This window comes from Sciurus carolinensis, chromosome 13 (genome assembly GCF_902686445.1).
Source record: "Sciurus carolinensis chromosome 13, mSciCar1.2, whole genome shotgun sequence".
NCBI lineage: Eukaryota > Metazoa > Chordata > Mammalia > Rodentia > Sciuridae > Sciurus > Sciurus carolinensis.
The window spans coordinates 4,080,337-4,094,865 of NC_062225.1; the positions used below are offsets into that span (position 1 = coordinate 4,080,337).

The window sequence follows — 14,529 nt, forward strand, 5'->3', positions numbered from 1 at the left end:
AATAAAATGTATCAGAATTGAAAATATGCCCACTTCTCCCTTCAACCCTTTCAGAAATCTCTCCTAAACACAGATGGCTTACCACAAAAAATGATAAGGGTATGAGGTGAAGCCTTCATTAACTCAATATAACACATCTGAAAACATCATGTTGTGCCAGGAGCACGCCTGTGGTCCCAGAGGCTCGGGAGGCTGAGGCGGGAGGATGGTGAGTTCAAAGCCAGCCTCAACAACTTAGCAAGACCCTGTCTCTCAAGAAAAAATAAAAAGGGCTAGGGATGTGGCTCAGTGATTAAGCGCCCCTGTGTTCAATCCCTGCCCCCCCCCCGCCATAAATATATATATATGGGTTGGTGGGCACAAGACCATAAATCTTTTCTAAAATCATCTAAAATCAGATGTCAGGAAAATAAATTAAAACCACAATAACGTACCACCTTGACATCAACGAGGATGCCTAGGATTAAGATGACTGACCATATCCAGGGTCACCAAAGATGTGACAGGGAACAGCAGGAAGTCCAGGTGAGGAGATGAGTCTACAGACTGGCTCACTGTGCTGTCTCTGAAAGAGCAACTGCCCTGCAGCCCTGCCAGGCTTAAGTCAGCAGGACCGGGTGCATTCCTCAGCAAATTACCCGCTGTCTGCGGGAGACATGCAGGCCCCAGGCTCCGCCCAACTGATAAGGACACCAGGTCCCTGCGGGGGCCACCTCTGTGACCTTTATACAGACCAGCTTCTAGGACTCAGGGAGTCAGGACAATTAAAAGCCAAGCCCTCCAACCATAACACCTGTAAGAACAAGCTCCAGGGCCCAGGTGGCCCGGCGCCTCCTGGATGTGAGCACGTCTCATAATAGGAAAGCCTCCCCTCCAGGGGTAGGACTGCGGTCTTGGAAGTCTGAGGCAATCCTGCTGTCAGTCAAAAGACAAGAGGTGGACCTGAGTGGGACTCTGGAAACCTCCCTGGGACCCCCCCAATAAAACTGGAGGTCAAGCTGGATGTGGTGGTGCATGCCTGTAATTCCAGCAGCTTGGGAGGCTGAGGCAGGAGGATCCAGAGTTCAAAGCCAGCCTCAGCAACTTAGCAAGGCAATTCAGTGAGATCCTGTCTCAAAATAAAAAATAAAACGGACTTGGGGTGTGGCTCAGTGGTTAAGTGCCCCTGGGCTCAATCCCAGAACCAAAAATAAATAAAACTGGAGGGCAGAGGGCCAGGGCAACCCTCTCCTCCCTGAGAGGACCCACTCTCTCCCTCAGGAGTGTCCCCGTTTCCTTTTTTCCTATCCCTCCTAATAAACTCATGCCACCTATTATGTACAAGACATTTGAAATCTTTCCAGGGACTGCAAGACCCGGTGAGAATGGACAAGCCAGGTCACTTTGGCTCTGTGACAGCTGGAGCCACTGAATCTCACGGCTGGGAACGGAACACGGTACAGTCGCTTCACAAGTTCAGTTCAGCTTACACCTACCATGATCTAGCAATTCTGTCCCTAGGTGTTTGCTAAGAACAAGTGAAAACACAGGTCACCAAAAAGACGTGCGCAGGAGTACGCACAGCTACAGCTTCCACCAAGCCAACACGCACAACGCTCTCGCGACAAATGGATAAACAAAACCCACGTGTGCCACAAGAGATCACTGTCAGCAATAACCAGCAACGCACAGGGAGACACGGGCAAACGCCACCGACGGCTGAGGCATCTCCCCCGAGCTGCTGGTTCCCCGGTGCCTATGCTTCCCGGAGCTCAGCAAGCAGCAGCTTGTGGTCTACACAAAGCACCGTAGGTTGACTTTGCCTGGATGGTACAGTGTCTCTTTAGGGGACTTCAGAGAAGTCACCCTGCGGCGGGCAGAGAGCCTGACTTTAAATTGATTTTCAACACAGAATTCTCTCAGTTATCAACTGCCTGGAGAAATTTAAGAAAACTCAGATGAAGTAGAGAAAACCCCAAGTTCCTCTGCAGTCAGGGTTGGAAAACTGCCCCAGGGGCCACCCCTATAGGCTGGCATTCCCGTGCTGACCGTCCACTGCCGGAGGAGCCACTGAGCCCTGCCACAGCCTGACCCTGCCTCAGGCCCTGGAGCAGAGGTGAAGGGTGGAGGCAAGCCCTCGTCCTGCTGAGCACCCGGGCACACAGCCTCTAAGAAGACGGACCCGGAGACCAGACAAACATACGTGCTGACCATTGACCCTGACGGCTTCAGGCTCTCTGCCTTCTGTAGGGTGACTGCTCTTAAGTCCCCTAAAAAGGCACTTTATTTTCTTAAGTTTCTTCAGATTCTTTTCAGAGGAAAAATCTGAGAGCATGAGTCAATGGAAGGTCAGGAGAGTAATTAAGAAGGGAGTCCCTCAAGTTGTGTCATGGGATGAAGGGCAGAGGGAAGGACAGCAGAGGCAGAGAGGAGACAGTGCAAAGGTCCTGAGGCAGAAAGGAATATGACATGGGCCGGGAGAGGGAGGGGGCTGGGTGCAGGCCAGGCAGGAGGGGCTCCAATGGAATCCACTGCAGGGTTTCAGCAGGTGGCTGACCTGGTCTACTGCTAAGGAGGGAGGACAGGAGTAGGGACAGGCTGGGAGGAGTGCAGAAGAGCTGGGGGGACAGGGATCACAGCACCAGCAGCAGAGCCCGAGAAAAGGCAGATTCAGCGTTTTGCGCAAGCAGAGCTCACAGAAATGCTGATGTTGTGTCAATGGGACAAAAGAGGAAAGGGACACTATTTACTAAGAAGGGGAATTCGGGGCGGAACAGGGGCATGGGGGTTGCGTTTTAAGACGCCCACATACTCAGCAAGCAGAAATGCAGGGCTTGTTGGGGGGGGGTGCCTGAAGCTCAGCTGGAGGGCGGGGCTGGAGACTCAAGTTCAAGGCCGACTTCAGCAGGCGGGATCCCTGAGCCAGGATCTGGCAGGGCAGGAGAAGCAGCAGGGCCAGGAGGGAGCGGGCGCCTGATACACAGAACAGCCCCGCGGAGGAGGCGGCTCAAGCAGGGGGAGGAAAACGGACAGGTGTCCGAAAGCCCAGCCAGTGTCCGGTGTCCGAAGGTCCAGGACTCCCTCAGCCACCCAGCAGGGAGCGGAACTTCCGCCGCTGTGGAAAGGGGCGGGCAGGAGCTAGGGGACCACCTCTTTGAGGAGCCTTGTCCCCGAGTGCAGGAACAAGGCCAAGGCGCCTCATCTGTGGGGAAATCAAGCCGACCAAGGAGTGGCAGTTCAGCCCCATCCCGCGTGACTCAGAACTTCCTGCTGCAGGCGGCGGGCGACCACTTTCTCTGCTACTGACCTCAACCAGGTCCTCACCTGGGTGGCTTTGCAGGTGCAATGCCTCCAGGGGCGGCAGGACCAAAGGGAGGCCAGCCAGGACCCTGCGCTGGCCTGGCCAGGCTCAAAGTCGCCCACGTGGCCACAGGAGCACCCGGGCAGTGCACCTGGCCACCCAAGCCCAGCCCGGGAGCCTCACTGTGGTCCCTCCCGCCTTCCCATCCGCCTGGTCCCCCAACCTCGGCTGCCACACCTGCACCCCTCGTCCCTCTGCCCTGCCCGCGTTGGTGAGCCATGAGGGTCACCAGACTTTTGATCCCCTCCTCCAGAGATCAAATAAATACATAAATTACAGAAAAAATAAATGAACAAACACCCGAGGTCCGCGCTTGGGCTTACCAGGCACCGTGAGGACAGAGGGGGATTTTTCGGGCTGTTCATTAATGCGGCTGCTGTTTTGAACCCAGAAAATGTTGACGGGCTCAGGGGGGCCCACGGCCTGACAGGTGAGGTTGAAGGCAGTGTTCCTGGTGACGTTCACGCTCTCAGGCTGCTTCGTGAAGTGAGGAAGTCCTGCAGAGAGAGTTCAGGCCACAACATGTTACCACCCACATCAGAAGCAGGGCCCGCGGGGGCCCACTGACCCCAGCTTGGGACTGGAGGCCTACGTCCCACGTTGAGGCTGAAGAGGCCTCACTAAATTTGGATAAGAAAGCACAGAGGTTCATTCTTACCAGCCCACCTCTAGCTGGCTTTCTAGGACAATTCCCCAAAGGAACTAAAAACGGGGACTCAGAACTGGTTTGACCAGGTGAGGGACAGTTCTTAAGTCAGGTGTTGCTCTGATGCCTGGCACCAGTTGGCAGGTCTTCAGTACTTCTCACCAAACAAACACAGAGCAAAGATGCCACGTGACACACCTGCCTGAGTGTCGAGGCCAGCCTATTGTGCGTGTGACTTTCAGATGGGTGACAATGGATTCTGAAATCCAGACAGTGGACAGCAGTAGGGCATGCTCTAGGCCCTGGGCTCGGGCTTCAGCACACACTCTGCAAAATCCAGACATTTGTGTAGGGCAGAACCCTGTCCAGAGTTGTTGTGACCCTGCGATCTTCTACCATGATTCCACACTCAGGGCTACGAGGAAACTTGGAAACTATCTCTGAGAAAGCAGTCAGTACCTTTTTGGAGCATGGGTCCAAAATGTTAGCAGATCAAGCTAACTGTCCCAAGGCATTTAAAGTGTGTTCTTTTGGGGCTGGAATCTCACAGATCTGGTTCCAGCAGGAATGAGGTGTGACATTTGTGAAATAGGATTCTTTTTCCTGTTTCAAAATTTTCCAAAACTTTGAACTGAATGTGTTTCTGCCCTGGGGATTTTTTTTTCTGGGATTCTAACAAGCAAAATGTCCTTTACATTTTTTTCCCAGATTAGCAGCAAATCTAGGAGACGCCCCGCTCCACCTGCCTTTAGTTGGAGCGCTAACAGTCCAGCCTGGAACGGACCCAGGGTAGAGGTCCCAGAGGGGCCTCCCTCCTCGTCCACTCCCCGTCTCCACCTCTCCCACACACGACCCCACTCCTCTGTCCCTCCTCCCTCTCGCAGGCCTCCCTCCTGCTGCACCAGTGGGTATCAAGTTCAGGTTCACAAAGGAATGGGTAGCAAAGCTTGTGGCTGAAAAGCCTGCTCGACAGCCTGTGATGAGGAGGCTCAGGAGAAAGTAGGAAAGACAGGGGACCTGAATGTTCTTCACCAGGACAAAGGCAATTCTGGCTGTTCCTTGTCTGGTGTCGGACAACCCCGTGTGATGTTGTGAAATATGGCAGGGAATTTCTTCAAGCTGTGTGCCGGGGAAACCTGTGAGGGCCTAAGCCCAAGGGCAGTCCAGGCTGAGCTGCTGACTCAGTCCAAAAACCAAGCACCCTCTGTGTTTGACCAAAGCACACGAGAGACAGGAAAGAATGCCAAGCAGCAGGCAAAGGGCCACCTGCCCAGGGGGCAGTACCTGTGCCAGCTCTGAGGACTGATGACAATGGAAAAAGCCCTCAGAGTTTTTTGGGGTTTTTTTTTTTGGTACTGAGGACTGAACCCAGGGGTGCTTAACCACTGAGCCACATCCTCAGCCCTTTTTATTTTTCATTTAGAGAAAGGGTGTTGTTAAGTTGCTTAGGACCTTGCTAAGTTGCTGAGGCTGGCTTTGAACTTGCAATCCTCCTGCCTCAGCCTCCCGAGCTGCTGGGATTACAGGTGTGCACCACTGTGCCTGGCTGTCCTCAGCTTTTTAAAAATTATAAACAACTGCAGACAAGGAGGTTCACAATCCCTTTTGATTTCTCCTCCAGTGCTAGTACAAAGCTCAGACTTTTAATTAGTGAATTAATTCCCCTATGATCTAAAGTCTAAAAAGAGGATCTTGTAAAACTTCATTGCTGATGGATTTGCAAGACATATAGGATCAAAACTTGAGACTATTACACACAAAATGTTCAATACAAGTCCTAAAACAAACAGCTCTTGGGCCACGGCCCCCGGCCTCTGGCCTTACCTTGTACCTCGATGTAGATGGGGTCCGACAGGATCTCATGGTTGTTTATTTTCATCTTACAGACATACGACCCATTGTCTGAGCGCTGAACACTGGTAATACTGCAAAGAAAAATGCATTCAGACATTTGTAGTGATTATTTTTGAGCCTCTATTAAGGAACAGGAAGTTCTTCAACTTCCCTGCCGTACGCTGTGATGGTTCATTTTATGTGTCAGCTGGGCCAGGCCGTGGTGCCCGGCTCTTTGGTTAAATGCTACCAGAAGTTGCTACAAAGCTCTTTTTCAGAAGTCATGGACATTTAAATTGACAGCCTCTGAGTAAAGCAGAGGCTGAGGCAGGAGGATCGCCAAGTTCAGGGTCAGCCTCAGCAACTGAGTGAGGCCCTCTCATGGGAAAAAAAGAAAAAAAAAAGAGCTAAGGATGTGGCTCAGTGGTTAGACACCCCTGGTACCAAAATAAACAAACAAACAAATGGCATCAGTGAGAACTGGGGTGGGGGTGGGGACATCAGAGCTGCTGTGGTTCAAAGCACCTCCTCTGGTTCCTGGTGTCCAGCAACATGAAGGCCTCGCCTGCTGCACGCCTGCAGAGCAGGGCCAAGCGGCCTCCTCTGATAGGAATGCTATCTTCCTTTTCCTCCCTGTCTGGTAGCAGCACGAGATCTTGGGATGCACGGGGAATGCGTCCTGGACCTGGGGGAGAGTCACGGAAAGCCATGATCCCGCCATGCCTGCCATGCTTTAGGGCCACAGCCGAATACCCCAATACCTAGAGGGCAGCGGGAGACAGAAGAGAACCCGCAGGCCTGGTATCTCCAAGTAAGGGCTCGCTGACCCGGTAACTCCCTGAACGTCGAGGTGACGGGAAGGGCTGAAGAAAGAGGCAGGGAGCCTGTGCCTCGTGGCAGCTGCCCGTTGTGGGCGAAAAACCACTGGCCAAGCAGTGACCCTGCCTTCCAGCAGTCCCTGAGGATCCTGCACCACCGGCGGGTCTTGCCTTTGCCGCTCCAAGGGGAACTGAGGCACTGAGAAGGGTGCCAACCCCACGCGTTCCACGCCCCCCGGCAGACAGGCACCCAGGCAAGGCCCAGGGCTTGGCAGAGTGGACTGGGAGATGGCACCGGCAGAGGAGGCCCAGGCCTCTGAAGACTGGCCAAAGCTTGCAGCGTGACCTTGGAGAAAGTGTCTCAGTCAGCTTTGCATGGTGGTGACCAAAATACCCAACGGAACGGCTTGGGGAAGAGGAAGTTTATTTTGGCCCACAATTCGGAGGTCTCAGTTCATGGTCACACCCCACCTGCCTGCAGTGACCACCAGTGAGTTCATTCAAGCTGGCATGCACTGATTGGGAGACGGCTCTGAATCTTCCTGCATTCACAAAGGAGCTTTGAGGGACACCTCGCATCCAACCCATAACAGAAAGGGACTCAGCCTGGCACCAGTAAGGCTGCTGAGAGGGCTACACCCAGTCCAGGATGCGGAGACCCCTGTGCAGAGTCCCAGAGAGCCTGAGACACCACCAGGAACAGGTGACAGTTTGGCCTACACACCTGGGACTATAGAAATCGGACTGCACAAAAGAACCAGGAAAACCTAAAACCAGCCCCCAAGGGTATCCAGCCCAGTAATGAGAATCAGGATGCAGAACACAAGGGACACCGATCCACACTTTGCCTTTAAGAAGAATTTGGCATGTCAGCAATACCTGTGTTAATTAGGGAGTCCAGCTCCGCCCCCACCCCACCCCGAGCCTAGGTTACTGCAAAGATTTTTCCATAAATAATTCTACAGTCGGTGAGTTGCTGCCTGGACATCCAAGTCAGGGCTCCCCTGAGAAGGCGGGGCAGGGGACAGGAGGGGTTGTCTGGGGTCTCCTTCTGTCCCAGCTCAATCAGGAGGCTCTGCTGGGAAGGCTCCCAGCTCTGAAGAGCAAACTCAGGCGACTCAACCACCCAGAGCAGTTCCAGAAAGGACACGGGAAGGGGAAGAGGATAACTCAAGAAAATGCCCAGAACCGAAGACGAGGGTCTTTTCCCAACCAGGCTCCTGGGAGGGCAGCTTCATGGGCAAGAATAAACCTGGCAAGAGGTTTTTCACACCCTGAGATAAAGGAAAGATCATGGATGCTTTCAGAAAGAGAAAACACAGGTCATTTATGAGTCCATCCATCCGCATCACGCTTCTCAAGAGCCACTCCGGAATTCCAAGGAAATGCATCAGTGACTTCAAAATTACAACAGGAAATGACTTTCCTTGTTTGAATTCTGTATCCAGTCAAATGACCTCAAAGTCAGGGTGGCAAAGGGGTCTTTTCGGACACCTGTGTTCCAGGAAGTTAGTGAACAAGGGCTCCATGCCAGAGCCAGGAGGGAAAGCCAGGAAGAGGGGTACCGGGGCCCAGGGCAATAGCAGCAGGGAAGCAAGAGGAGCAGGTCCCCAGAACAGCACAAAGGAGGTGCAGCGGGATCAGACCAGAGGGCATCCTCTCCAGACTGAAGCAAGAGAAGGCAGGGAGCCAGGACAGGTGTCTCCCAGGAGGAAATCAGAGCTGAGGGTTCCACTGTGACAGGGTGGCACACAGGACCTTCCTTTCCAGTTTAGGGAAGAATGAGCCATCAATATTGAATAAGCTGCCCAGCGAGGAAACTGCCACATTCAGGGAAATCAAAAAGCTATTCAATAATAAAAATGGAAACCACACACAAGAAAAGCTATTCAAGAAGCAAAATATAATTATAGCACAGTGCATGACTCAGCCAAAAACAGAATTTCCACAGCTACCAAAAAATGTGACCCCTGGGTATTGATTTAACCACAGCTCTGAGTAACACCATATTAGATTAACACTCCATCCTGAGAACTGGCACACACACCAACAGATCCCCAAGGGAAGGGCAACCTCAGCTCCCCATGGGGACGGGGCTGGGGGCTGGGGGCTGGGGCCCAGGAGAGAAATTTTCAAGAGCCAGAATGTTTTATTTTGTGTACACCCTGCACTGAAAAAAAAATGGTGCAGAAATCTCATCAGGCTTTGGTCAAATTAGGAGGCATGAACCAGGGAGGTCAAGAGGGACAGCAGACTCGGCCTCCGTAGACTGGCCTCATCCGTCTAGACAGGAACCACCTGGTCACACTGCAGTGCCTGCAGTTGCAGGAGCCCCTCACCCAGGGCAGCCTGGCTGGTGGCCCCAGGACCCTCTGCCAACTCACAGCGGTCCCCGGCCCTCAGTCCCGCCACACTGGGCTGCTCTGCTAGGAAAAGGCTCCTAAGTAGCAGCTCAGTCCTGAAATCTCTTAAAGGAATGAAACAGGTGAGTGGGGAGTGGGGGGGACAGGTCACCCATATGTCCAGAGCTGTCAATGCTCCTAGGGGGAAAGCAAGGTGGTTCCCAGGGGCTGTGGGAGGGAAGGATGGGGAGCCTGGGCTCCAGGGGACAGAGTTTCAGTTTGGGAAGGTGGGAAAGCTCTGTGGTCGGATGGTGGCACATCAGAGCGGGCAGGGGTGGACTGTCGCGGCCAGAAAGGGGTGAAGCGTTCCGGTCGTTCACAAATCACAAAACCAAAAACAATGTAATAACGAAGCACGGAAGCAGCCGAGGCTGAGGGCAGATGCTGGGAAACCAGCACAAGAAATCTGGGCCAGGATCTCAGGGTGCAGAGTCAGTGGTGGCCGGCGGGCCTCTGTAGTCACCTGCCACTGGTGGTTTGGCTCTATTCTTATTTTCCAGGCTTCTGCTGATTGCTCATGTACGATTCCCCTTTCGCCGCCACCAAGAGCAACAAGATCTGTCAAGATGCATCAGTCAGAGTCACAGTAGGCCAAGCGAGGGGGCACTGGGTGCGGCTCCAGGAGGCTCAGGGTGCCAGGAGCTCGCTCAGACACGGGGGACCCCAAACTACCCGACTGCATCTTTACAAAGAAACTGAGAAAGCAAAACCATTCCAGTTCAGCCACGGGGACCATGGCAGAATTTAAAGAGCATGGGGAGCCCCTGGAGTGACAGGAAACGCTCTCCCGTCGCTACGTGTCCCAACGGCTAGGTCTGCCTGCGTCTGGAACCTCGGCCCTCGTTTGTGCTTGAGAGACTGAGGTGTCCCGGTCCTGCCGTCCAATGACCCTATCCCCCTAGGCCACAGGGCCTTCTATGTGCTACGCCAGACTGCAGGGCTGGTTATACTCCAAGACTACACCCTCCATTGGAGACTCCAGGAAGAGGTCTTGGCCAAGCAGCAACCTGGGGCCTGGATGAGTGGCCATCTTACCCTCCCAGCTGGTACTGGACATAGACAAGGAGGGTAACTGGCCAGAGAGCCTAGGAGGAAGCTTGGCCAGTGACTCAAGTCTGCAAAGGAGGCTGGTAAGGGCTCTGGATGGGAGGTGGGGGGAGTTCACGGCTGGAGTGCACACTGACCAGGAGAGGACAGAGGGGTGGGCTTTCAGGAGTAACCACCAAGCCATCCATTATAATGCAGTACCCCACCTGGAAAGTTACTCCTGGCTCCAGCAAACAAAAAGGTGAAGAATTAGCATAAAACAGACAGCTCGGGGGCACTGGGCAGGAAGTATCATACTAGTTACTTCTTCCAGTGCGTATGCCCTCAACCTTGGCATTTGGACCATAACTTTTACTGCTTTTCCTTTTTAATTTATCTTTTGCATTATTCTACATTTACTTCTGTTTCACAGTTGCAAAATACAGAGGCAAAGGGCAGCCATTAAAGTATTTTGAAAACTTAATAATCTAGAGAAATGTTCATAATATGTTAATGAGTATAATGAATATGACAGATTATAAGAATATATTAATAATAATGTAAATGAAAGAGGACATATAAAATCATCTATGTAATAAAAGACTAATTTATTTAAAAAATATTAAACTGATAAATGTTTGAAAAAGTTATTTTGGAGTTGTGATATTATGGGCATATATATATATATATATATATATATCATACATTACTTATATTTTTAAATTTTTTTATGTCACCCTATTTTTTATTGGTTCTTTTTAGCTTTACATGACAATAGAATCCGATTTGATAAAATTATACGAGATGGGATATGTCTTATTCTAATTAGGACCCCATTTTTTTTTTTTTTTTTGAGGGGCCAAAGCAAGCTTTATTGGAATTTGGCTCTCGGGTGAAATTCCCAGACCCCGGGGATATAGGGACCTGGAGAAAATCGCACCCAGGGTTTTTATAGACTAGGATGGGAGGGGGTCCTGTTGAGTGACAGGTGGGTGTGAAGGGTCAGTGGAACTTTCCATTCACCTTGCTGCGAACTTTCTGGTCACCTTTGGCAGGCTGGTCTTTGTTCTAGCTGCTCAGCTGTGCCCCCTACAGTCGCCTAATTTCCGACCTAACATCCCGACCTTTTTGGTGATATAGGGCGCAGGAGTCTGTCTGGCTACTTCCTGCATGTTAGGGGGCGTGGTGGGGAGAAAAAGGTTTGGGTTCTAGGTCGGTGGGGAGGCGACTATAAGAGTGTAGGAGCATCTGGTTGTAGGTCACCCTGGCAACCTCACTTATGCGGTTCCAGGCAAACCTGAGAAGACAGGGAGCAATCGTTAGCAGAAATTCTATCACAAATAGGGGAGTAAGGGTAGGGGTCAGCCAGGTGACAAGAGTGGATTTCAGCCATCCTGGTCAGGGGACCCCATTCTTGTGGGTGGGCATGATGGTGGGATTCACTTAAGTATTTTGATATGTGTACATGGGAGAATTATGTTAGGTTCATTCTACTGTCTTTCCATTTCCTACCCCCCCTTTCTTTCATTCCCTTTTATCTAATCTACTGAACTCCTCTTTCGCCTTTATTGTGGTTTAGCTTCCACACATCAGTAAAGACATTGGATCTTGGTTTTGTGGGATTGGCTTATTTCACTTAGCATGATAGTCTCCAGATCTTTCCATTTACTGGCAACTGTCAAAAAGTCATTCTTCTTTATGGCTGACTATATTCCATTGTGTGTATATACCACAGTTTCTTTATCCATTCATCTGTTGAAGGGCACCTAGGTTGGTTCCATAGCTTAGCTATTGTGAATTGAGCTGCTATAAACATTGATGTGGCTGAGTCACTGTAGGATGCTGATATTAACTCCTTTGGATATATACAAGGAGTGGGAAAACTGGTGGGTCCATTCCAAGTTTTTTGAGGAATCTCCATAGTGCTTTCCAGAGTGGTTGCACCAATTTTCAGTCCCACCAAGGATTTTCGAAATATACATGTTACCATTTTCAATAAACCACACACACACACACACACACACACACACACACACACACAAGCTAAGCGCACGTAGTTCTGCAAATCTTTCAGGGGTACTCTATGAAGGAATACCCAATCTCTAATCTTTCCAGAGAATGTGAGATTCATACTTAAATGCCCTTAAACTCCTGACTTTTCCATCTTTCTTCCCCTCCAGTTTCAATGAACGGAGGTTTGACTGCAGAAGCTCCCTCCCGCTGGTCCTCAGGCTGGACCCTCTCCCTTACAGTGACACTTCCTGTCAGACCTGAAATCCAAGGGCAACTCCACCTCAGCACACTAGCAGGACCTCACCTGCCCAGCCCTTGCTGTGGGATCCCTCTTCCCGCCAGTCCATTCGCAACCACACCCGGGGACCAGTGTGGGGAGCCCTCCACATCTACCAGAATCAGACTCTGCTGAGCCAGGGGACACAGAGGCCTGACTCCCAGGAACGGTCATGGGAGACCGTTTCAGACAGCCTGGGAGTAGGTGGCCCTGTACAGAGGTGGCTCACCCTGAGGACTTGTTGGTTCCCTGAGCAAATGGCTTCCCTAACTCCACCCCATCCTGTTCCTCACACAGAAGCCCCTCCTGTCCCAGCCCCTTCACCTGTGGGACTCTAAATACAGGGAAGGCAGGCTCATCCATCTTGTTGGAGGCCAGATCTGGTATGGCCTGATCGGTCACACCCCCTTCCTTTTGAAAAGAGTACTGGCTCTTGTGTTTATTGATTAGGTAAGCTTTTGGTGATTGATTTATCGCCAGCACCATCCTCCGACAGTTAATCCTTCCTCATCCGCGCAATTGTGGCTGAAACCCCCACAGACCAGCGCAGCTAAGGTTAAACAGGGACAGCCCTGACTTAGGATTTGATTTTTCTGACTGCAGGATGAAAGCAATTCTCACTCAGTAGACTTTGCACTTTGAAGTTTGGACCTCGATCTCCTCTCCAGGCTAGCAACAGTGGTGTGACTGATACTCCTGTGATCCTGGGCACAGGCCAGGAGCTGCAGTGCCCAGTCGGCCACACCCAACTCCGCAGCGCTGCGTGACTTGGCTGGGATGCTCAGGTCAGGTGTGTTCCCTGCATGTCTGACTTTCTCAATTTACGATGAATTTATGGGCATGTAACCCCATCATAAATCAAGGACCACGTATGTGTGCCGCACCCACAATCCTACCGGTCTCTCAAAACCTTTAACTGCTAGGTGCTTAAAAGGTGAGTGTAGATACAAACTGGGGGCCCTCAGTCTGGAGACCTGATCATTTCCAAAATCCATGCACATTCCACCCACACCTACCTGCAGAACGGCTGCGCATGACAATGAGACCTCACAGGGAGCCGCCCCACGACCCAGCTCCGCATGCTGTTTCTCTGCAGGGTCCCCATGGCCACCCCGAGACACCGTCTACATTTTGTGTCTTCCTACGATTTCAGGACCAGCTGGCTACCTCCTGACCATAGGCGAGTCACCCTTCAAATGGGGACTTCAGAGCTCTCAATGAAACAATAGCAAGTTTAGGGTCTTCGATGTCCTTCCATGCCAAGAAATCACACACATATTTATAATCTTGATTAAGTCACTGTAATTGACTTCCTTCAGTCACATGGAAGAGCCCCTGCGGCACCTACACACTGCCTTAATAAAACGGGAGTATCTCACAAAGATGGATCTGATGTCCTGAGTGCTACCTAGTTCACTGTCTGTCTTTCTACGACTTCTGACCAGGAAACCTGCTTTAAGACTGGGTTTTGAGGTAAATAAGATTACTCTCCTTTAGAATGAGTGCGAACATAATAAGCTGAATACAAACAACGAAAAAATTCTAAGTTTCTCAAAATGTCACCCGGTTCCTTCTGAACAGTAAAGGCACAAGAAACTAAGACCTTGACTGCGAAGCTTCAAAACTCTCCAGATGCTCTTCACCTGGCTCCTTAGAGCCAGCCCCGAGCTGCAGTCACATGGTCCACTGCAGCAGAAGGAAGGCTGGGAGATGTGGCAGCTGACCCAGGGACACAGAAGCACATGGCTGACCACACCCAGAGAGACCACAGGGCTGTGCGCCCCACCCCCACCAATAACACCCAATGAGACCAATGTGTTCGGCTTCTCTTTCTCTAAGCCTGTAAACAACACCTCCCTTATTTGTTATTAAAGGATGATTTTACTTTTCTCATCAGAAGTTGCATCTATATAATGGTCATGCATCTGCATTCTACCCTCGACACGCAAAAAAATGTCAGTCAAATGTCCTGCGTGGCTGGGAGCAAAGGTGCACAGCTGGAAGGAGCTTGAGGCAGGAGGATGGCAAGTTCAAGGCCAGTCTTAGCAGCTTAGTGAGACTCTAAGCAACTTAGAACCTGTCTGAAAATTAAAAATAAAAAGGCTGGGGATGTGGTTCAGTGGTTAAGCACCCTGGGTTCAATCCCTAGGACCAAACAAAAGGACCCTGCCAGG

The 14,529-nt window shown here is 51.3% G+C and overlaps 1 protein-coding gene across 1 annotated transcript in view; it reads right to left on the bottom strand.

Moving 5' to 3' along the window:
- Mertk (MER proto-oncogene, tyrosine kinase) overlaps positions 1 to 14,529 on the bottom strand; it is a 108,734-nt gene that overhangs the window by 69,210 nt on the left and 24,995 nt on the right. The window contains exons 3-4 of the mRNA XM_047523035.1: positions 5,811 to 5,911; positions 3,664 to 3,837 (exon numbers count right to left, since the gene is read on the bottom strand). Of these exons, the coding sequence (XP_047378991.1) occupies positions 3,664 to 3,837; positions 5,811 to 5,911 (275 nt within the window). The remainder of the gene's footprint in view (positions 1 to 3,663; positions 3,838 to 5,810; positions 5,912 to 14,529) is intronic.